Genomic DNA, 25,027 nt, shown 5'->3' on the forward strand with positions numbered 1-25,027 from the left:
CAGTGGCCACTCCTCAGGAATTAGAGCTGCCAGCCAATCAGATCAGCCAGAGAAGCCTCCCTAAGGACAGAGAGCCTACCCACTGAGGGGGAGGGTCCCACTTATAACCAATTTCACCCCACATGGGTGCTCATTGGAGTGTGTTAAATTCAAGTTGACAAACCCCTTACACACTCCATAAAATGCAGTCCTGTCTGTAGAGCTTTTTGCACCAGTCCAAAGGCCTCCAACAGTTGACCCTTGTCCAATATACCACCACTCATTTCTAGATCCTCTTACAGTACCCACCTCCCACTCCACAAACCTTAGGTGTGCTGGGGCCAATTGTTAAAAACTCATCCATTCCCCACCCACCCACATCTCTTGCTGCACTGCAATAAGACTAGGGTTGGAATACAGAATCTGCAAGGCCCTGTTTGTAAACTTCAATACCATACGATTAAGCTTGGCTAAATCGTCAGCTAACTACTTCACCAGCTATTTGGATGCAGTGACTACTGGGAATGGGCAATATGATATTCGTCCAAAATCTCTGCGTCACCAGCTGAAATCCTGTTGTACTGGTGATAACCAGAACACTAAAACCATGTGAGAGACAGATATAGAAAAGAGTTCTCAGAACAAATCCAGAGGACATGGTCTTGCTGTGAAGAAGACAGGGACTGTAACCCAGCCTACACATTGTGAGCAAATGGAATTGAGATTACAATCCCAGGTGGGCAGAGATATTGCTTCTGACCTTCATGTGGGTAATAATGATTTAAAAGGTAATAATGATTCAATCTTCAGACTAACATTCATCCAGATGCTAGTTCACCTTTCGTTTGCAAACATCTTTTTGATCAGTATAATACCAATCCAAGAAAGCAGCGTAGATATATCATTAAATATAGTGATGCAGGTCCACTGCATATTTAAAAAAGTATAGTATTATGCAATCAAGCTCTGTGAAAACATCAACAAATATCATAGTAAGGATTTGTTAATTTTGATAAAAAGAAGTGTCCATTCTACAGGCTGGTTCACATTAAAGACTCAAGGTCAAAAACTGCAAATAGCTTCCCCCTGACCCACGCCCATGTCCCGCACGACTCAGAGCTAGAGACTCAGCTTGAAGAACTGTTCTTACTGAAACTTAATGAAATGCCAAAGCCAATTTGCAAAAAGATGTCTTTTCTGGGCTTTTTGCTGAGCATGCAGTCATTTGGGTGAATGTACGATGGTGTAATCATAACAACTTGCAACATCATCACAGGAAAATAGCCTAAGGTGATTTGAAGAAAATAAATGTCTGACGGAGGACATTTTAGGAGACTTGGCCAATAACCTGGTCATGGACTTGGATTTTATGCTGTGACCAGAAAAGAAATGGAGAGCTTTAGGAGAGGGAAGGTGCAGCTGCAGAAAAAAAAACAATAGGTGATAAGCAGAAGCATGGGATTTTGGGGACAGTATATTTCAGGGCTGCAGAGTGTTCAGTTTGGTAACTTTTAAAAATTTATTATTTCAATGGATTCTTGCCAATCCCCAACTGCTCTTGACAAAGTGATGGTGAGCAGCCTTCTTGAATCACTGCAGTCTATAGGATATAGGGACAGCCACAATGCTGTGAGGGAGGTCCAGGATTTTGTTACAGTGACATTGAAGGAATGGCATGTGGTTTAGAGGGGAACTTGCAGGTGGTAGTGTTCCCATGTATCTGCTACCCTTGTCTATCCAGATTATCGGGGCCTCAGTGAATTTCTACAGTGTATCTTGTAGATGATGGAGGAAGTGAATGTTTAAGATGGTGAATGGGATACCTGCCAAGCAAGTTGTTTTGTCCTCGTCAGTGTCAAGCTCCTTCAGTGTTGTTGGGGCTGAATCCATCCAGGCAAGTGAGGAATATTCCATCACACTCCTGACTTGTACCTTTCAGATGGTGGACAGACTTTTATTATGAGGATGTGGGTGTACTTTAAGAGAGTTAAAAGCAACAGAACTACCATACACAGCACCAAGTGTTCTCAATAAGATAACAATGTAGTACTTGGTCAGACAACTAGATTAGCTCGTTGCTTGGAGACAAAACCAAAATTAATTTTGGCCAATCAGTTTAAATTATACCCCCGAAGAAACCAAACTCCAATCCAGTTTGAATTGAGTATATTGACAATCTTAAAAGCCAATGACACAATCCGATGATTTGGGGGTCTGAGACTGGGGAAAATTGAACAGTTGAGAAGAGAACTGCCGAGCCCCGGCGGGTAAAAGACTGCCCGAAAAATAGTTCTCTTAAAAGTACCTTTTTGAATAGTAACCTGTGACGCAGAAATTCCTAAAAATAAGAAGACACAGGAAGATCCAAATAGAAGAACCGAAAGCTGCCTGGTTTTGAGATAAGAAGGGTTGTTTTTAAATCTTAATTGGGAGTTTTATTGGACTAGTATTATAGAAGGAAGGTAAAAGATAAGTTAAAGGAAGGACTTGGACATAGTTATTAGTTAATTATTCTCTGTTATACTTTAAGAAATAAAGTTAATTTTTACTTTAAATAGTTCTTGGCCACTCAAATTTCACAGATTACTGCACAGGATAAACTTTACTGTGTTGCTGGTTTTATATTAAGCAGGTGGGTTCACCATACTCTGGATCAGTGGTGCTGGAAGAGCACAGCAGTTCAGGCAGCATCCAACGAGCTGCCTGAACTGCTGTACTCTTCCAGCACCACTGATCCAGAATCTGGTTTCCAGCATCTGCAGTCATTGTTTTTACTGGGTTCACCATACTGTCTGAGGCATTGGGTCAGCTAGAGGATAGGCTTGGCAGTACAGGAGTTGGAATGAAGGCAGTGGCTCCAGCTGTGCTAACATCTGTCAGGATAAAAGGACAGTTACACACAGGATGCTGAATAAGCCGGTGGTTGCTCTGTGGAAGTAGAAGATCTGAGAGGGACAATGGTGAGGTAGAGCTGGCTGTCATCAGCATTCTATAACCATGTTTGCAGGAGATTTTGCGAAATACGTGTGAAGGTTATTCAGTTAAAGGACTCGACAGTGAATCCTGATAATCTTAGAAATAAGCATTTCCAACAAGACTTTAACCTAGCGAGTTTTGAGAAGATTTGTAACTCAGGTTGAGGTTCTAGATGTAAGTTTGCTCACTGAGCTGGAAGGTTCCTTTTCAGATGTTTCGTCACCATACTAGGTAACATCAGTGAGCCTCTGGTGAAGCACTGGTGGTATGGCCCACTTTTTATTTATGTGCTTAGGTTTCCTTAGGTTGGTGATGCCATTTTTTTGTGGTGATGTCATTGCCTGTTCTTTTTCTCATGGGGTGATAAATGGGATCCAGTCAATGTGTTTGTTCATAGAGTTCTGGTTGGAGTATCATGCCCCTTGGAATTCTCACGCGTGTCTCTGTTTGGCTTGTCCTAGGGTGGATGTGTTGTCCCAGTTGAAGTGATGTCCTTCTTCATTCGTATGTAAGGATACTAGTGAGAGTGGGTCATGTCGTTTTGTGGCTAGTTTTCTGCCCGTTGACCAATGTAGTGATTGTTACAGTCCTTGCAAGGTATTTTGTAAATGACATTAGTTTTGCTTGTTGTTTGCTCGTTACAATAAGCAGAACAAATGTCATTTACAAAATACCTTGCAAGAAGTGTAACAAACACTACGTTAGACAAATATGCAGAAAACTAGCCACCAAGATACATAAAAATCAACTAGCCACAAAAAGAATGACCCTCTCTCATTAGTATCTTTACATACAGATGAGGAAGGACACTATTTCGACTGGGACAACACATCCTTCCCAGTATAAGCCAAACAGCGACACACATGAGAATCCCTAGAAGCATGGCACTCCAACGGGAACTCTATCAACAAACACACTGATTCGATCCCATTAACCACCCCTTGAGAAAAAGAACAGGAAATGACATCATCACAGAAAATTACATCACCAACCCAAGGAAACTAAACAGATAAATAGTGGATCATACCAGTAGTGCTTCACCGGAGGCTCACTAATGTTACCTAGTATGGTGACGAAATGTCTGAAAACGAACTTTCCAGCTAAGTGAGCAAACTTGCATCCAGACTTTAAGATATTTTAAATGTTTAAGACAACTGGCAAAAACTCAAATAGGTGGGGATGAGGATTTTTATTTTTATTCAGTGAGTTGTGAAGGCTGCTGGGCGCATAATGGGAGGAATGTGTCCTGTACACTAAAATGAGAATTTTATGATGCCACATGAAAGGGAATGGAAGATTTTTTTCAAAAAGTGGGGAGAGGAAATGCACACTCCAATTATATATGATCCTAATTGATTCTAACTGCATAAACCTGCGCAGGTAGAATCCATCCTCCTTTTTGTTAACTGTATCAACTGAGATTAAATATGTGGAGGGTTCTAATTGTATGGTAACTTGAGCACATATAAAGACACACTTGCAGACACAGGTTGAGGGTCAGGTTTGGAGGTATATACCTGTAAAGCAGCTCTCTGTGAATAAATGTATGTTTCTTCCTTCACTGACTATCTATCAGGACTAAAACACCTTTGTGTTTTATAAAAAATATTTGCTATTCTGCTATTTTATTTCCTTGGGTTTGTTCAGTGGAAGCTCACCAGGAGCTTTACAGGCTATGCATAAAGTTGCTTTTTAACTTAAAATGAGGGCAAAATATAAACTAGCAATCCCTGTTTTTTTTTCGTGATTAACTGCCTGTATTGATTGCTCTGATCAAAATGCAATAATTGCTTTTCCTGCCCATTAACTCCCCCAAATCTTATATTGCCAGCAAATATATGTGTGTTTGTGTTTACACAGTGTGCACACATAACTACATAAAAAAAACATCCATCTTGGAGATGCTTATGTTGAGAGCTACCCTGTTGTGACCCGTTGAGTTCCTGAACAATCAGAGCCATCAACTTGCCCTTAATCAAGCAAGTGAGTCGGCTGCACTCACTGGAATGGGTGACACAAACCTACAGTCTTGTGTGAACCAGTCCTTGTCAAAGTAATACACTCATGCAAAATACAGCTGAGGAGCGGAGACAATGTTTCATTAACAAACACTTCAGCATTAATAAGTTACTCTCTATTAAACAGATATAAAACTTGTTCAAGTGTTTTTCTTTTTTAAAAAAACATTAGTCATATGTCATGCAATCCTAGAAAGAGTTCAAGCAGGCACACTGTGCGGTATAATCTGCATGCATGCTACACTGCATGTGCTTCCTACATCAGTCTGGATTAGATGCCTTGGTCACTGAGTGATATGCTCCGCAGACCGTATTCACAGGTCAAGAAACACTGATGGGAGCATTTGCTCCAAATATTGTACAGGATACAAACCAATTCCACCTTCTAAAGCAATAAAGGCAATTAATCTGCATGAAATTGATATGTAACTGCGATAAAACAAGCCGTTTTTGGATCCACGGCCCTCGCGGAAGGAAGTCCTGAAATATTTTGCACCTATTTACCATTTTGCAGCATCCTTGTTTCCAGGAGGGTTACGCAGTTCAGTGTAAACCAATGTTTACCGATGCATATTAGGACTTGTCACATTAAAACAATCTAAAATGGCTGCTGAGGGTCAATATGTTGGCACAAAACCCTCAGTGAAACTCAAGACAGTTTAAGGTTAGAAAAAGAATATATTAACTGAAGCAAACTCCTGAACATTGCACTTTGTGACGCAGCAAGGTCACAAATCCTACCGAGTGGAAAACCTGCAGAGTGTCACCAGACTCCCCGGAGAAGTCTGTACAATGTTCCACTATTTTCTGAGATAGCACCAGAACAGCTACACTTCTGGCATAGAAGTGTTTTTGCTGAGGTCCTTAATTCCCTGGAGAATTCGCTTCATGTGGCCCACTTTCGTTATCCCCAGATCCTGAAAGAAGAAAGAGAAATGAATGGATGTTTGCCTCACAGCTTTATGGTGACACAATGTCTTCACAGAAACTCCAAGACATACACATTTCTTGGGTTGTCCCTCCCACCCTTGGAATCTTGTGATAGAAAGAACAGGGAAGTCTCTACCATGCCTGTCATAGCAGCACACTGCTCCAAAGTGCTAAAGCAAACAAATGAAAGCAATTGTAGTCACTGTTGCAATGTAGGAACTGAAGCAGACAATTTGGAACAATAAGATCCAATGAACAGCAGTGCGATAATGACCAGACCGTCTGTTTTTTGGGATGTCGATTGATAGATAAAGATTGGCCAAAACACCAATTGGCTTCCTTGGAAATAGAGTCATGGGAGAGCCATCTGAGAATTTTGGTTTAATGAGTTATTTAAACAACAGCATCGCTGACAGTGCAGATCTCCCTCAGTACTGCACTCGTGGGTCAGGTGAACAATACATACAACACGGTCCGGAGTGGGACATGGATATGCATTCTTTAACGCAGAAGTAAGAATGCTGCCACTGAGCAACACCTTGCCCTGCAAAGGATGCAACCTTTCTTCAATTGCCTTCACCCATTCACTTCACAGATAAAACACTGGGGGTCAGTGCCCACACTCGAGGCAGACAGTTGCGGGCTGGAGAATTGGCTCTGAATTTATCCAAAGCTAGGGTACTCCTTGAAACGAGTATCAAAGACTCGACAGCCTTACTCCAAAGAAGAACAAGGCATTCTTTAGCAGCTTGGTCAGCATTCTTTCCTCATTAAAATCAGATGAACCTATCATTGGGGAAGCGCTTCTGCACAAAATGAAACTATAATTCCTATACAACATTTTTCACTCTGACTGTTCATACTGTAATGTATAAAACCCACATATGAAGGCATTATAGGTGGCCACGTCTTGCCTGGGTGGGCATCTTATGGTCTGTTCTGTTTGACATGTTCATCTCCTCCATCATTGGAAAAAGGTTTTGCTGTCCAGACTGCTGGAAGTGTGAACTGATAACTGCACCAGGGACAGTAATGGGACCTCAGTGAGCAATACATACTACCTCCATAACCAATAAGATTTAAAGATTGAGAAATAACCAGAGGAAAGGCTGGGATGAAAGGTGGATTACAGTCAAATCAGATGCAGAAGGAGACATAAAGAGAGGGAGAAAGAGATTTGATTAATGGAAAGAGAAAAAGATTCAGGCAGGAAAAGTAAGAATAAAATTCAGAACTTAAAAAGTGACACATTTAAAATCTCCAAATTCTTGAAGGAATTAGAATCCACACATCTAATTGTTCATTTGTTTGGCAAGGTAAGTTGATTGGTAGTCATCAATAGTTATCACAACGTTAAAAGGCCACATGCACTGTTAACCCCCAAATTACCTTCCCATGGTTTGCTGAGTAGACTGCAGCTACAATATAAAAATCACAGGGAGGTTTGGGTGCGGGATGAGAAGTAATTTTTGTAAAGTTAACATTCAAATAGTGCAAACTGAACAGCAAACTGCAATTCATGGGGTAGCTATTCCTCACCACAAACGCCTGGACGGTTTGTGCACACATAACCGGGTACATCAATCATACTACTGTTGTCATTTCAGCAAATTCTGCAAATGCAATGTTGGTTTTTAATCTCTAGGAGCTTTCTCTATAGTTATAGTAGAATACGCTATATGTCAATATATGTGTATCCAGTATGTTTGAGTTGGGTTTGATTTATTCTTGTCACATACAGTGAAAAGTATTGCTTTAATGCTAAACAGGCCGATCGTATCGGGTAGCAGAATAGAGTGCTGATCACAGTGATACAGCAGCAGAAGGTGTAGAGAGAGAGAGCTCAACATCAATAATTGAGAGGTCTGTTCAAAAGTCTAATAACAGCAGAAAGAAGTTCTTCTTCAATCTGTTCATATGTGTATTTAAACTTTTATATTTTCTGCCTGACAGAAGAGGGTGAAAGTGAATATAACTGGGGTGACAGAGGTATTAGACTACTTTTCAGAGGCAGCAGGAAGTATAGATGGAGTCAATGTATGGAAGGCTGGTTTGTGTTTTGGACTGGGTTGTGTTCATGACTCTCCATAGTTTCTTGTGAAGAACAGTTGCCATATCACACTGTGATGCATCCAGATAGGATGCCTTCTATGGTGCATCTATAAAAATAAGAGTTGATTTCCTTAGCCTCCTGAGGAAGTAGAGGCATTGTTGTGCTTTCTTGACCATCTTGTCGACATGGTTGCGTCTCTATTTCAGACATCTCCAAAGCAAAGGGTTGCAATGCAGTCACACAACTTCAGACTGCTGTGTTTGGAGATCAAAGCCAAGTTTAGGTATTAGGGTATATCTGAGTATTGAAACTAGCCTGAAGTTTATTTGAAACAAACCTACTTCCAGAAGTCCAAAGGTGGGGGGGGGGGGGGGGGGGGGAGCTTTTAAAAATCAGTGGACGTCTGAGAGATTGATACACCTCTTAAATTGGGACTCTGCTCAGATGAAGATTTGCAATAACATAAAACCTAACCATGAGAGAGGGTAACCAGAAATGAAACCATTCAGAAAAATTTGATTTAGGTTCTGGAATAGATTTTATCCTCACTCTTTCCCTCAGCACTGCTGCCTCACAGCGCCTGAGACCCAGGTTCAATTCCTGACTCAGGTGACTGACTGTGTGGAGTTTGCATGTTCTCCCCGTGTCTGCGTGGGTTTCCCCCGGGTGCTCCGGTTTCCTCCCACAGTCCAAAGATGTGCGGGTCAGGTGAATTGGCCATGCTAAATTGCCCGTAGTGTTAGGTAAGGGGTAAATGTAGGGTTATGGGTGGGTTGCGCTTCGGAGGGTCGGTGTGGACTTGTTGGGCCGAAGGGCCTGTTTCCACACTGTAAGTAAGCTAATCTAATCTAATAATACCCAGACTAAACAAGTCATTCAAAAGAAACAGAGATCAAAGTCTGAGACTCCTCAGAACTCAGCTTAGAAACATAAGAGAGGATTTTGGCTATTGGCCCCTCAAGCCTGCTTTTGTTATTCTAGAACTCTATCAATCTGTTTTGAACTTACTTATTGAATAAGATTCCACAGCCTGTCATAAAAGTAGAGGTTTCTAAAACATCATCACTATTTGAGTGAGGAAATACCTCCCCTTCTCAGTTCGAAGTGGTCCCTTTATTCTGCTACAGTGTCGAAAATGTGTTGCTGGAAAGCGCAGCAGGTCAGGCAGCATCCAAGGAACAGGAAATTCGGCGTTTCGGGCATAAGCCTTTCCTGTCGAATTTCCTATTCCTTGGATACTGCCTGACCTGCTGCTCTTTCCAGCAACACATTTTCAGCTCTGATCTCCAGCATCTGCAGACCTCACTTTCTCCTCTGCTACAGTGTCCCCTGGTTTTAGACCCTGCAGCCAGTGGAAATATCCTTTCTGCATCTCCACTTTAGGTATTTTGTTATGTTTCTATGAGATCATCACTCATGCTTTTAAACTACAGTCCCAGTCTACTCAATCTCTCCTCACTGGACAAATCCCATCCCTGGCATCAGTACGATGAACTACATCTACATTTCCCTGATATCAAATAGATCATTCCTCAGGCAAGAGGACTGCACGCTAGACCCTAGCTGGATACTCACCAATGCTATACAAAACTGAAGCAAAACGTCTTTGCTCCTGTACTCAATTTCTCTTGCAACAAAAGCTCATATATTATTTGCCTTCCAAATTATTTACTGCACACACATTTCAGTGATTTATGAACAAGGATACCAGGCCCCTTTGGAAATCACTATTTTCCAATTTCTCACCACTGAAGAAACGCTCTGCAAGTCTGTTCCACCTACTAAACTGGATAACCTCACACTTATCCACATTATGTTCCACCTGCCATGCTCTTGCCCATTCATTCAACCTCTCCCTTTGAAGCCTCTTGAACCATCAGGCTCAGTGATTTGCACTGCTGCCTCACAGTGCCAAACACCTGGGTGATTGTGTGGAATTTTCATGATATCCCATGTCTGCATGGGTTACCTCCCATAGTCCAAAGATGTGCAGGTTAGGTGGATTGGCCATGCTAAATTGCCCCATAGTGTCCAAGAATTTGTAAGCTAGGTGGATTAGCCATGAGAATTGCAAGGTTATGGGGATAAGATTGGGGGTCTGGGTATGGGTGGGTTGGTTTTCAGAGGGTCAGTGCAGACTAGATGGGCCAAATGGCTTTTTCCACACTGTAGGGACTCTATGACTCACCTCACATTCCCAATAGCGTTTTATTTATTATCTACAAACTTAAAACTATTGCAATTGGCGCCCACATCTGAATATTGACATGGATCGTGAACGGCTAGACACCAAGCAGTGATCCTTGCGGTACCCCACAGGTCACAGCCTTCCAAATTAAGAATGATGCATTTATTTTTATTTACTGCTTTTTGCCTTGTTATGAAGGTGTAAGGGGTACTGTACCTTTAAGAGAGTTGAAAGCTAGCAAGGACTTAGAGAGGCAGAGAGCCCAGAACAAGTTAACAATGTACCACTTGGTCAGAACACTGGCTGGGTTGCTATGAGACAAAAACAAATTCAAGTTCAGCCAGTTTAAATTATGCCCCAAGATACCAAACTCCAATCAAGTTGAAATTTGGTCTTTTGACAATATTAAAACCAATAAAACAATCTGATGTTTTGGGGTATAAAACTGGGGAAAAATTGAACAGTTGACGGAGAACTGCCAAAAGATGTATGCTGGTAGTCAGAACTCTCTGGTTGCTGACCCTAAAAGGTCTTTTTTTTAAAAAAGTAAGCTAATTAATTAGCCCTTTCGCAATGAATAATATGGGATTGAAAATAGAAAAAAAATCATATTGCTACAGAAAATGTATCTTGAATATATTTCAGAAATTTCAAGCCTACAGCATTGGTGCTCAGTAGATTTATCTAGATTTATATAATTTGGAGTCACTCATAAATACTGCACTCCCCATGCATGCATTTTTACTTTCCTGAATTAAACTTTGCCCTACATTACCACCATTTGATGGCCTTAAAATCATTCCTATCAATGTTTACTGACTCCTGTTGTTTCTTAGATCCACTCAAACGTCTCTACATTCTATTCTGCCGATCAGAGATTCTCTCTCACTAATGCACTGATCCCATTTATCTTCAGCACAGCCACACCTTTTTTTTAAGCTTATCCCTCTGTCAAATACTCTTTAATATTCATCTCCCAGTCTGGGTTACCTTGCAGCCTGATCTCTGCAATGGCAATTAAATCACTCCTGTTTACTTCTATTCATTGAATAAATTTAAGAATGAGATAGATTTTTAATTAGTAATGCGTTAAAGGATTATGGGGATCAGGAAAGAAAGTGGAATTGAGGCGGAGATTAGATCAGCTATGATCATATTAAATGGCGGAGCAGGCTGGAGAGGCTGAATAGCCTACTCCTGCTATTAGTTTTTCTGTTCTTATGACTCGAGCCACCAATTTTCCTATGCTGTGACTGCTGTTTGCATTCAGATAGAGTACTTTTAATTCTGCCTTTTTAACACTATCCTGTAATTTGACTTTGCTTGGTTAGGCCGTTTTTGGAATAATTTTGTGCAATTCTGGTCTCCCTCCTGTAGGAAGATGTTGTGGAACTTGAAAGGGCTCAGAAAAAATTAACAAGGATGTTGGCAACAAAGGGTTTGAGCTATAGGGAGAGGCTGAATAGGCTGGGGCTGTTTCCCCTACAGCGTCGGAGGCTGAAGGGTGACCTTATAAAATCATGAGGATTTTCCCCGGGTTTGGGGAGTCCAGTACTAAAGGGTATAGGTTTAGGATGAGAGGGGAAAGATTTAAAGGGATCTAAGGGGCAACTTTTTCCACACAGAAAATGGTGCTAATATGGAATGAGCTGCCAGAGGCTGGTACAATTACAACATTTAAAAGTCATCTGGATTGGTATACAAATAGGAAGGGTTTAGAGGGCTATAGACCAAGTACTGGCAAATGGGACTAAATTAATTTAGGATATCTGGTCGACATGGACGACTTGGACCGAAGGGTCGGTTTCTGTGCTGTACATGACTCTGACTCTATCACTCTGGGATTTGTTTCTTTCTCTTTCCGCTTTTCTTTACAGCTTTTCTACATCCTGTTGTTAGTTTTGATTTTACTCTATCAGAATTCTCTCGTGGGTTCCCCTTCCTCAGTTTAATCTAGTTTAAATCTAATTTCAATCTAGTTTAAGCTCTCCACAACAGCACCAACAAATCTCTCCGAGAGCATATCAATTCAGTGCTATTACCATTCCCCAGAATCAATTCCAATGCACTGAGATCTAAAGACACCCTACTGCACCACGTCTTCATTCACTCAATCTTCTCATTTCTGTACTGACTAGCATGTGATACTGGGAGCAATCCTGAGACAACTGCCTTCGGGGTATTGTTTTTCAGTCTCTAACCTCACTCCCTAAATTCTCCTTTTAACAGCTACTCCCTCTTTCTGCCTGTATAATTGCCGTTAACTTGGACCACTACCTCTGCCTCTTCATCCTCCCTCAAAAGAATGTCCTACTGCAGCTCTGCGTTATCCTTGACCCTGGCATGAGGGAGGCAACATGCCACCCTGGAGTTATGTCTATGACTAGATAAACACCAGTCTGTTCCCCTCACTACTGGATCTCCTACCATTATTACACTCTTCTTCTGTCTCACCTGTGCAGTTGAGGCACTTGCTATGCCACAAGTTTTGCCTCTTGCTGCGTTTCTCTGACACACCATCATCCAAAATGAAAAATGGTGCATGAGACTCAAGGGGGATTGTATATCATACACCTGGTTTTTCAAAGCTGCCTAGCAGTTATCCATTTCTTCTCTGTATGCATTCTCTTAATGTTCGGTGAAACCGCTTTTGTTAAACAACTTTCATCAACACCTGTAGGTGTCTGGCCTGAATTCGAATTCTACCAACCCCTGCAGAAACAATCCCAAATGGAGATCCAACCTTATAATCCTGCTCAGCTTCCTCCCAGACGAGCATTTTTTGACAAAACTGCCTCTGCACCATCCCTCACATGTACGACACCAACACACTTGCACGCACCCTTTGTCAAAATCCTACACTGTACCTTAGTTGCCTCAAAGCTTGACTTCTCTCTACCTTCACGCTTAAATCACCCCTTTCCTCTTCCAGCGCCTTTTGTTTGAACATGGCAACTGTCAGATACTCACTACTAATTTTCCAAATCTCTCCACAGACTCTCCTTATCCTTCGTTTATTTTGTATAGGGGATTAAGGGCTGATCTAATGGAGGTATGTAAGATGATGAAAGATGCCAAAGAGGAGGATAGAAAGAAACGGGCGGCACGGTGGCACAGTGGTTAGCACTGCTGCCTCACAGCGCCTGAGACCTGGGTTCAATTCCCGACTCAGACGACTAACTGTGTGGAGTTTGCACGTTCTCCCCGTGTCTGCGTGGGTTTCCTCCGGGTGCTCCAGTTTCCTCCCACAGTCCAAAGATGTGCGGGTCAGGTGAATTGGCCATGCTAAATTGCCCGTAGTGTTAGGTAAGGGGTAAATGTAGAGGTATGGGTGGGTTGTGCTTCGGCGGGTCGGTGTGGACTTGTTGGGCCGAAGGGCCTGTTTCCACACTGTAAGTAATCTAAAATCTAAAATCTAAAAAATCTAAATCTAATCTAAACTATCTTCTCTGGTGTTAGTTCAGAATAAGCCAACAGAACAAGAAAAGGTCATAGAGTCATAGAACCATAGCGATGTACAGAAACAGACCCTTTGGTCCAACTCACCCATACAGACCAGATGTCCTAAATTCATCTAGTCCTATTTGCCAGCATTTTCACCCATATCCCTTCTTACCCATCCAGGTGCCTTTTAAATGTTGTAATTGTACCAGCCTCCACCAATTTCTCTGACAGCTCGTTCCATACACACACCACCCTCAGTGTGAAAAAGTTGCCCCTTAGGTTCCTTTTAAATCTTTTCCATCTCACCTCCCCTACCCTGGGGAAAAAAAACCTTGACAGTTCACTCTCTCCATGCTCCTCATGCTTTTATAAACTTCTATAAGGTCACATCTCAGCCTCCGATGCTTCAGGGAAAATAGTCCCAGTCTATTCAGCCTCTCCCTATAGCTCAAACCCTCTAACCCGGGCAACAGCTTTATAAATCTTTTCTAAATACTTTCAAGTTTCACAACAAAGGAGAATGGAAATTTTCTGTAAAAAGCATTTAAACCTGGGTGTCTACTGAAAATTTCAAGATTCAGATTAATGGGCTTTCATGAGCAATAGTTACATAACCAAGGAAGGTCAATTGGAATTAGAATATTAATCAGTCATGATCTAATCAAGTAGCAAAAGAGATGTACCAGTTGATCTCAAATTTTCCTATTGATCTCAAATACACATCCTGCTCCTCAGAGGCTGGAGTTTTCTCCATTTATCACTCTATCCAGCATCTGAACACTGCTTATTAAGCTGATAAACTGTTACCATTGGCAATGGTTTATCCAGTTTTGCATATTCCAGTGTCCATTGTGATTGGTACAGATTTGAATCTATTCTTCAAGATCCTATTTCCCTCCATTAAATTCTACCCAACTCACATTCAGTACAGTGGCAACCCACAAGAATGGTATTAAACATAGAAAAAAATCTGACCTCTGTGGAAATAATGGCGACAAAAGACAATGTTCCTTGAAGAAAGAATGTGCTTGAAGGTTCCTGTAAAGGATGCTGGGATGATCCATGCCAGGAGTGACAATTCTAGAAATATGCTGTTGGACTTGTATAACACACTAGTTAGACCTCAACTGGAGCTGGAAAAGCGCAGCAGGTCAGGCAGCATCCAAGGAACAGGAGATTCGACGTTTCGGGCATAAGCCCTTCTTCAGGAATGAAGAAGGGCTTATGCCCGAAATGTCGAATCTCCTGTTCCTTGGATGCTGCCTGACCTGCTGCGCTTTTCCAGCATCACATTTTCAGCTCTGATTTCCAGCATCGGCAGACCTCGCTTCCTCCTCGAAGACCTCAGCTGGAGTATTGCATACAGTTGTTGGGGGGGGGGGGGGTATTATATGATAGGAAAGATTCAAATTCATTGGAGAAAGTGCAGAAAAGATTTACAAGAATAGTTCCAGGGATGAGATACTTCAGTTACGAGGATAGACTGAAGAGGGTGTGACTGTTTTTCTTGGAGAGAAGAAAACTGAAAGGGAGAAGACCTTGACCTTGAGAGGAAATTTGTCAGAACTTTTCAAAATGCTGAGTGGGCTAGTCAGAAGAGATCGGGAAAAGCTACTTCCACTTGTAAAGATCCACTCCAAGCCACCCACCATCCTAATTTGCAAATATATCGCTTTCTTTCACTGTTGTGGAGTCCAAATCCTGAAATTCTCTTCCTTAGGATATTGTAGGCTCTAACGACAGCACCTGGACTGAGTGGTTCAAGAAGGCAGCTCACCTTCTCAAGAGCAGATAGGGACAGGCAAATAATGCTGGCCCAGTCAGCGACCCACAAGTGACCCACAGAGTTAAGGTGATATGCAAAAGAAACAAGGGTGATGTGAGGAAATACTTTTTCACACACTGAGTAGTTCGGGTATGGAATTCAGTGCATGGAAATGTGGTGCAGGCACATTCAATTGAGGCATTCAAGATACCATTGGATGACTACTTGAATAGAAATAGCATGTGAGGGTACAAGGAGAAAGATACAAGGGTGCAAGGAACATTTCAGAAAACATCTCTGGGACACCCGAACCAAACAAACCCTGTGGCCGTACACTTCAACGTCCCCCCCCACTCTGCCAAGGACATGCAAGTCCTGGGCCTCCTGCACTGCCAAATTCTCGCCGCCTCATCTTCCGTCTTTTGACTCTCAACCACATGGGATCATTGTTGATTTCACCAGTTTCCTCATCTCCTGCAGATGCTGGAGATCAGAGTCAAGAGTGTAGTGCTGGAAAAGCACAGCAGGTCAGGCAGCATCCGAGGAGCAGGAGAAGCGACGTTTCGGGCATAAGCCCTTCATCATTGTCTGCGTTGGTTTCCTCCGGGTGCTCCGGTTTCCTCCCACAGGTTAAGTGGATTGGCCATGCTAAATTGCCTCGTAGTGTCCAAGGATGTAGAGGCTACGTGGATTAGCCATAGGAAATGCAGGGTTACAGTGATGTTCTTTGAAGGATCGATGTGGAGGATCGATCTCCACACTATGTGTGGTTCTATGAAGATATTCTGTGAAACAAATCACACGGTTGAGGCAGTGAATTGTGACTCTAACCTCGGGGAATCGGCAATTGTTGGCTATTAGATTAGATTACTTCGCATGGCCAATTCACCTAACCTACACATTTTTGACTGTGGGAGGAAACCCACGCAGACATGGGGAGAATGTCCACACAGACAGTTGCCTGAGGTGGGAATTGAACCCGGGTCTCTGGCGCTGTGAGGCAGCAGTGCTAACCACTGTGCCACCGTTCTGCCCACGGTCAGTCTGTTGGCTATAAGGAGGCTATACTAAATAAGTTCAGAAAGTGTCAGCTAAACATCTAGCAGGCATGGCAGATTCCAAAGTATTATGAATTAACCTAAAGCTTACTGTGGTGAAAATGCCCAGGCATTTCAATGAAACAGGGAGCAAAAAATAAAGGGAGGCGAGACAGTATTGACTGAAGGCTTTTAAGGGTGAGTGGCAACAAAATGGTGATGCTTTAGAAATAAACCTCTTCGATTGTTATTTGCTTTGTAACAACTGTCATGATCATGACACAATGATCATCCCTCTTTCAGCAGTTGCTTGTTTAATGATCTACAATGTGGTGAGCTGCTCTGGAATCCAGTTCAATACTCATTGTCCTTTCAAGCCTCAGATCCTGTCCATCACCAATTATTTCCGTTTGGTTCCAATCCTCTCTAAAAGGCAAATGGTGCAAGGTACCAGGGTAGACAACCTGTATTCAAGATGGGAGAGGTGGATAAACAAGGCAACTACTATATACATTTGTTGTCAGCCTTGGGCCGAATCTTTAATTCCAGATAAGACTGTTGGGCATTTAAAATATATTTTCTACAGATGGACAACTAGTATTATATATGTTAACAGATGTCAAGTTAGAAGAATGTGGGAGTTATTTTTGATGAAGTTATCATAGTGAAAGTTTTACTGATAAGTTCAACTTTTCACATGTTCTTGCAAGAAACAAGGTGGCTAAAAGAACTCAACCAAATGGTCCATGTGGAAATATAGCAGTTTGAATAGAATACTAGTTGATAGTCAGGAAACCAAAGTTTGGTGGCGGCAGGGTGCAAGGGGCAAATTCATCCTAACAGCATAAAAGTTCAGTATTCAACGGCTGATTGAAAGAAACAAGACCCTCCTTGAGTTAACCACGAACAGGGCATAAAAACATTGAGCTAGGTCGTATCCCATTTTACTTGCAATTATTTTCTTTTAGGATAAGGAAGAGGCCATTCGCCCTTAAAAGCTATTCTATCATTAAATGGTCGATATATATCCTACATTAAATAAATGAGATAAATATTAGATAAATACTTAAAAAGAAAACATATTTAGGGATACAGGGAAAGAACAGGGAAGTGTGATGGAATGGACTGTTCTTTCAAAGTGCCAGCAAGGTCATGATGGGCTAAATGGTCTGCTTTTGTGCCATATAACTCTGTGATTTTACTTTTTCATGAGGTTAAATCCACAGCATTATTTACAAATCTCTCCTTAGCTTCAGCCACTCTTTCACGGACCCCTTTTCAGTTATATGTCCCAGATTGTTACTGGTTCCCTACAAGTTCCCTGGTTCCAATGTCACTAGTCACCAACTCTGCCATTCTGGCATTTCCTCCCAAAGGTCTTTCAATCTGCAACCTCTTTTGACAGCTGATTGAAAACCAGTCACTCAGACTGCCTTTTTGGTCACCAAATGTCATCCCTCTACTTCAGCTATTCACCACATTCTGAACAAATGAAAAACCCACGTGGTCCTTGCCCACATTTCAGCACAAACTGGCAATTCTTTAGTCAGAGGCTGCAAGGACCGGTTGACATGAAATCAGGAATCTCACAGTTGCACAGTTACTGTACTTTCTGAGACTGATCTAAAACAGATCGGGGAAGAAAGAGTGAAGCTTTTCTTTTCAACAATACCTGACTTGGAACGGCTCAATGCTGATGAGCACAGTAATTATAAAATATTCCACTGACAATACTTTGACCAAATGATCATAAAGTCACCATTTTCTTGGTAGTACCTTTTAAAAGAAAAGGCCTTTTTTTTGCACCTACTACTTAAAGGAGACATTAATTGATACAAAATGAGTAATTGTCAAAAGGCTGCAAAGGAAGTGGAGAAGATGCCAAAATGCTTCACAAGGAGAGGGAAAAGACACAGAGGCTGTAACTCCAGCAACGACAGAACAGGCTGGGGGGGGCAGGGGGGCTTCTCTTGGAGAAAGTGAAAGGTTGAGGTGTGGCCTAAATCTATGTTTTTAAATTGTAATGAGATGTCGAGACGATATTTCTACTTATAGGCAAATCCAAAACTTGTGGTCTTAAATTTCGTAGAGTCATTGATAAATCCAGTAAGGAATTCAAGAGAAACTTCTTTGATCAGAGTTGCATGAAAATGAAACTTGCGAGACATGAACTGGTAAAGGCAAAACAGACCCAGTTAAGGGAGGTGCCAAATAACCATGTGAGAGAGAGAGAAGCTCGAAAGGATATGCTAATAGGATAAGATAAAGTGGGATAGGAATCGGCTTGTGTTGAGGTACAAATGTCATTGAAAATCTGCCGGGCTAAATGATCCGTGTATGCAGTATAAAATTGGGCTTGAGAGCGTCAGCAGAAAACTCACGTTTAAATGTATGGCAATATATCTTTGACTAGCAGCATGAATGGTGGATGATAGTGTGGGAGGCAGTAATCTTACACAGTCTATTCTCAATGGGGGGGGAATTCTATCCTGATTGCTCAGTCCTGGAATAGCATCAACGTCTCCTGACCATTCATCCAGACACAGCAAGCACTGCGGAGACAGTCAGGGGTGAGGAACTATAAAACACAAGGAAAGTTAAAAGTGGGAGAAGTACAGACAACATACAAAAACACAGAAAGCGGAACGTGGGCACACAAACAGAAATTTTATCTTTTCTAAATTCTGCTCTGTTCAAAGCGATACCATCATATTGTGCATTTTCTAAAACATACAGTGAACTTGAAGGAAAGATACTTCCATATAAAATGCACAAAATGGCTTGTGGATATACCATTTTCCACTGCCAAACATGCACACATTCAACAATAGTGACAGTTTGACAGCTATCAATACACCATCATACGATCACGTTTAGCAAGCTAAGCCAAAGCACAGCAGAAAACAGAAGGTATGAGAAGGATCGGGTACAATTGCAAGGGAAAATAGGTCTGTAAAGGAAGTACCTTCAGATCACGCCTTTCCAGGTGCAAAAGCTCAGAGCCTCGGATGTCATGACGGATGAAGCGTTCTTTGTATTCTCCCAAGCTGAGCAGCTCCAGCCAAGAAGCAACTTCATCTGTGCCCCATTTTTGAACTACCAAAGTCAAGAGCAAAAGCCCCTTAATTCCTCCATGCTTCATAAGCAAAGGGTAAGCAAAAGTGGGAAAGAGCAGAGGAGCTTGCAGTGCTGGCAAAGAGGGTGAGGACAATAACAGTTACATTCATCTAGCCCATCGACCAGGTTGCTTTTCCATGCAAACAGGTGTTCTTGTGTAGACATTTTGAACACTGGACATCCTTGCAGCTCTGAAAACCTGAACACATTTCCAAATACTGACAAAGTCATGCTTGTGAAGCTGCGATTTGAAGTACCTCTTCACCAAAAATCTGCTCTGCAGAACCAGTTCATGTGGGCACTCAGCATCAGAAACATGATCTAACAGACAGACATTAACCAAGGTGGGAACCTTAGGAGATGGGTCTTAGAGTTACCATGAAATTGGAGTTGTATTGTGCCTGTATAATGAGAGTTCCCTTCAGGAATCTTTTCCTGCAACCATGTCCCAACCGAAACTAGCATATCAAAGTGTTATTGAGGGAGTATCTGACATCACACTGCTGCTGAAATAGTAGCATGTTAAACACACTGGCCTGTGTGTACATTTGACCCAAAGATGTTACAAGCTAGAAGTTCATTTCTAAAGGAGTACTCATTACGGATAGCTTGGAAAACTGAGCTTCTGTTTAAATTCAACCACAGTAGGTGGCAAACAGGTGGTGAGATGTTTGTCAGTGAGATTCCAATGTTTAGAGATTGTACCAACCTATATATTCTGCAGTCTAACACACTGAGATGAATATTGCAAGGAATTGAATGAGAGGGGTTCTAAGAATAGTGGTGGTGTCTTTGATAGGTGAGGACGATGGTCTCAGGTTACAGTCTGATATTGATCAGTTGGTGAATTAGGCAGACAATGGCAGATGGAATTTAATCCTGGTAAATGTGACACTTTGGGAGGTCAAATAAGAGAAGGAGATACACAATGAATGGTAGGTCCCTATGGAGTACTGAGGAACAAAGGGACCTTGATGTACAAGTCCATAGATACCTGAAGGTGTCAGCACAGGCAGGCTGGGTGGCAATGGTAACATGCAGGATGCTTGTCTTAATTAGTTGGGGCATAGAATATAGGAACAACTTTATAAAACATTGGCTAGGTGACAGATGGACTTCTTTGTGCTTGGCACACAATCAGAAAAATATGATTGCAGTGGACAGGCTTCAGAGGAGATCCTGGATGTTGCCTAGGGCGGCACGGTGGCACAGTGGTTAGCACTGCTGCCTCACAGCGCCAGGGACCTGGGTTCAATTCTCGCCTCAGGTGACTGACTGTGTGGAGTTTGCACGTTCTCCCCGTGTCTGCGTGGGTTTCCTCCGGGTGCTCCGGTTTCCTCCCACAGTCACAAAGATGTGCGGGTCAGGTGAATTGGCCATGCTAAATTGCCCGTAGTGTTAGGTAAGGGGTATATGTATGGGTGGGTTGCGCTTCGGCGGGTCGGTGTGGACTTGTTGGCCCGAAGGGCCTGTTTCCACACTGTAAGTAATCTAAGTAATCTTAAAAAAAAGTCTCACTTATGAGAAGAGTCTAGATAGGCAGGAGTAGAGGAGGCTTGGGGAAGTGGGGGAATTTGACTGAGGTATACAAAAGGCATACCAAGAGTAGATTGTGAGAATCTTTCCCCTGTAGCAGAGGATACAAGTTTAAGGTGATGAGTAAGTGATTTAGAGGAGATCAGAGGAAATACTCAGAGGGTGCTGGAAATGCGGAATGTACTGCCTTAGAAGGTGGTGCAGCCAGGTACTCTGGCAACTTTAAGAAACATCTGGATGATCACTTGAAACGCTGGGCCACAGTAGGCAATGGACCAAGTACAGGTAAATAAAATTACTGTTGTTTGGTGTTTGTTGGTCAACATAAACATGGTGGGCCAAGGGACCTGGAACTGTGCTGTAAGACTCTCGTCAGTCATAGACATGACACTAAAGTGAACAAACATCGCTGTTACAGTGAAAAACTATTGCTTTGGGGACAATGCATTTCAGAGAGAAATGGGAAAAGGGGAGATTCACTGGTACCCTTTTTGGCATCAGGCAAATGTTTCTGTATCTTCTTAAGCTTTTATTTAAAATAAACATTTATCAAGAAGGGCAGCCAAAAGATTAATTTTAAAATTGTAGAAGTATTTTTATAACTTAGCAATGCAGAAAAAGGCCTGAAAAGACACATGTTCTTTCACTGACCAACAATGGAGTAAAGGGCTCAGATATTCTTATGGTAGTTGGTTGTTACAAGTGTAGGCAGGAGTTGGGATCATGTAGAACTTTTGATCAGGTTGACTTCACTGAAATTTCCCATGATGTTGAAATAGTCGACGGGCAATTCCTGTTGCCAGAACTCTCTGACAAAGTCCCCAAATCTAAGTTAGAGTCAGAAATTTCAAAGGGGATTCTGACTAGCTTATCTGAATATTATCCAGGAAATGTTACAGGATTAAAATCTGCTCCAACTCTTGGCTAACTATAAAACTGGTCTCCACCACATTGAGCTATTTGATTCACCATAGACACAACCTCAACTCACAATTTCCCCCTTTCTAGACACTCCACTGCATGCTGGCCTCTAATGCCAAAGCACCCACCAACTCCTACCTCTTAACCCTAATCCAGCTGAGCCTTGATTCACTCCTCCTGACCCCTCCATGGACACCTGATGCTCAATACCTCCCAGATTACTCACAGACCCAAATCCACCAACTACTTGAACTCCCCACTTATCTACCACCCCAAATATCCCACCCCCATGGCACCTGAGACCCCACCCTGCACATACCACCTGCCTGGCACCATACACCTTCACTTATGTTGCACATTTGTCTTCTCTCAACAGCTCTCCTATGGTTTTGGAACCACATTAAAGGTGGAACATGGTACAAAAGGGAGTGTGGTCTCTCAGATGAATTACTGCACTGCTATGGCTTGGAATTTTAGCCAGAAAGATAAGTGGGCAACCTTTTGACTGATCTACATAGAAAATGGAGATATGGACATAGACTGAAAGACCAAGGTCAATATATATCATGGCCTTTGCTGTGCTGAATCCTAATGACATAATAAAGTCTTCAAAAAGGACAATATATGGCTACATTTATTTTGAGATTTTGCTTGCGAGATTATTAGAAAAAAATGAGAAGTGACCTTGTGTAATGTTGGGAGGGACTAAACTCAGATGAGGGATAAAAGGTTCATTGATTGGTGTAAGCTGACAATGGGTAGCTATACAATGATGCGTACTTTTCAACACCTACAATCATCATTTATTGAAGAAATGAAAACGGTGCAGAGAGAGAGATGGAGAGAGAGAGACAGTTGAATGTCCTAATTCAAAGGTAATATGAAGCAACATATTACTTCATATGTAATATGAAAGAAGCAGGAAAATAGACAGGGACAAAAGAAGGGAATTACAAGAGTACGAAGACAGAATTGGTTACAGTGAACAGGGTACACAGGTTAAAATGGAGATTGCAGAGGAACAGTGGCAGATATTTGAGAAGATAATTCATAACTTTCAACAAAGATATATTCCGTTGAGGAAGAAAGGTCCACCAACAGGAAATACCATCCATGGTTAATAAAATAAAGTTGAGAGTAGTATCCAATTTAAAGAAAAGGTATACAATACGCTGGAGATTAGTGGTACACCAGAAGGTTGGTAAAGTTTTATAAGTGAGCAAAGGATGATTAAAAGAAAATAAATAGAGAAAACATCAAGTGTGAAAAAAAACTAGTACGAGAAAGAAATACAATTGGTAAAATCGTATACAAATACACAAAAAGCAGTATAAGTACGGACCCTTTAGAAAGTGGAACGGAAAGTTCATAGTGGAGAATGAGGAAATGGCAGAGACTTACACCATGTATTTTATATCAATTGATCCAGGAGAAGACACAATAAACAGTCAAAAATAGTTGGAAATCAAGAGGCAAAAAGAACTCAGAATAATCATGATCAGTACAGGAGAAGTAAAACTCGCTGGGCTAACAGCTGACAAGTCCTTTGAACCCAATGGTCTGATCCTAGTGGCTTAAAAGAAGTGACTTTGTGATCGTGGATGCATTGAAGGTTATCTTTCAAAGTTTCCTGTATTCTAGACAGGTTTCTGTGGATTGGAAAACAGCAATATCTCAAAAGGAGGAGGGAAACAGAAAGCAGGAAACTTACACTAATGTCTGTCACATGAATCCATTACTAAGGAGGTGGAGGCAGGACACTTAGAAAATCATAACATAATCAGGCAGGACCAACACGGCTTTAAGAAAGGGAAATTGTGCTTGGTAACTTGTTTTTAAACAGTCTTTGAGGGTGTAACAAGCAGGTGGACTTGTACACATGAACACATATATAAAATAGGAGCACAGGTAGTCCTTTCAGCCCCTCAAGTTCCACATTCCCATCTATCGCCAATAACCTTTGATTCCCCTGTCTACACTTTAAAAATATTTAATGATCCTGCTTCCACAGCTTTCTAAAGCAGAGTTGCAAATTCACTCAGGTTTCTGAGAGGAAATGTTTCTAAAGGGCTGAACACTTTGAAAAAGTGTTCCCTGGTTCTGAATCCACTCACAGTAGAAGACATTTTACCTCCTTTGTCAAAACCTATTAGGGACTTCTCCACTGCAGTCAAATCATCCCTCACACATTGTCAAATGCCAGTGTAAGGAAGACTAGTCTGTCCAACCTACAACGCAGCCTTTTCATTCCAGACATCAATCTTCTCCTAACTGCCTTCAATGCATTTGCTTCCTTCCTTAAATACGGAGACCAAATGTATACAGTGTTCGATATATGGTTTCACCAATGTCCTGTGTAACTGATATTCGATGCTCTAATGCTGAGTTTCTCTCATAATAAAGGACAACATACCGATGACTCAACCTATGTACCCTTCTCAAACACATGGTCTTCTTCGCAGCATACTTTCCTCTTATTGTGCCAGTCTGCAAATTTAGCCACCATGCTTTCACTGCCCTCATTGAGATCATTGATGTAAACTGGAATATGTCGAGGTCCTAGCACAGAGCCCTGCAGGACTCCAAAGATAAAATAGATGTAGTGTATTCGGGTTTCCAAATTACATTTGATTAGACAATGCATGAAAGGTTACCCTCTCATCATTTTGGGAGTGATCCATTAGCATGGACACAGGATTGACTAACAGGAAACAGAGAGTTGGGGTAAATGGATCATTTCATGTTAGCAAACTGTAATGAGTGCCACTGGGGTTTCAACTATTTTAAATCTGTATTAATGACTTAAATGAAGGGACTGACTGCAGTTGAGCCAAATTTGATGATCTCATTAAGATGGGAGAAAAGCAAGTGAGGAAGACACAAAAAGGCTGTCAAGAATTGTAGATAGGTTGAGTGAGCGGGCAGAAATTTGGCAGATGGAGTATAATATGGGAAAAATGAATGTCCACTTTGGTGGGACGAATTGAAAAATAACATTTTTTTAAAATGGACAACGACAGCAAAATGCTGCTGAACAGAGGGACTGAGTATCATTGTACATGA

General features: G+C 41.8%; 1 protein-coding gene across 4 annotated transcripts in view; it reads right to left on the bottom strand.

Moving 5' to 3' along the window:
- Positions 1 to 5,162: 5,162 nt before the first annotated feature.
- dgkh (diacylglycerol kinase, eta) overlaps positions 5,163 to 25,027 on the bottom strand; it is a 570,460-nt gene continuing 550,595 nt past the window's right edge. For 3 of the 4 annotated variants that reach the window (XM_060832853.1, XM_060832854.1, XM_060832851.1), the window contains one exon: positions 5,163 to 5,890. In XM_060832853.1, the coding sequence (XP_060688836.1) occupies positions 5,838 to 5,890 (53 nt within the window). In that variant the 3' untranslated portion in view covers positions 5,163 to 5,837. Of the gene's footprint in view, positions 5,891 to 19,355; positions 19,487 to 25,027 lie in introns of all 4 variants that reach the window. The other variant, XM_060832855.1, reaches the window with a different exon arrangement.

This window comes from Hemiscyllium ocellatum, chromosome 12, assembly GCF_020745735.1.
Source record: "Hemiscyllium ocellatum isolate sHemOce1 chromosome 12, sHemOce1.pat.X.cur, whole genome shotgun sequence".
Lineage (NCBI taxonomy): Eukaryota > Metazoa > Chordata > Chondrichthyes > Orectolobiformes > Hemiscylliidae > Hemiscyllium > Hemiscyllium ocellatum.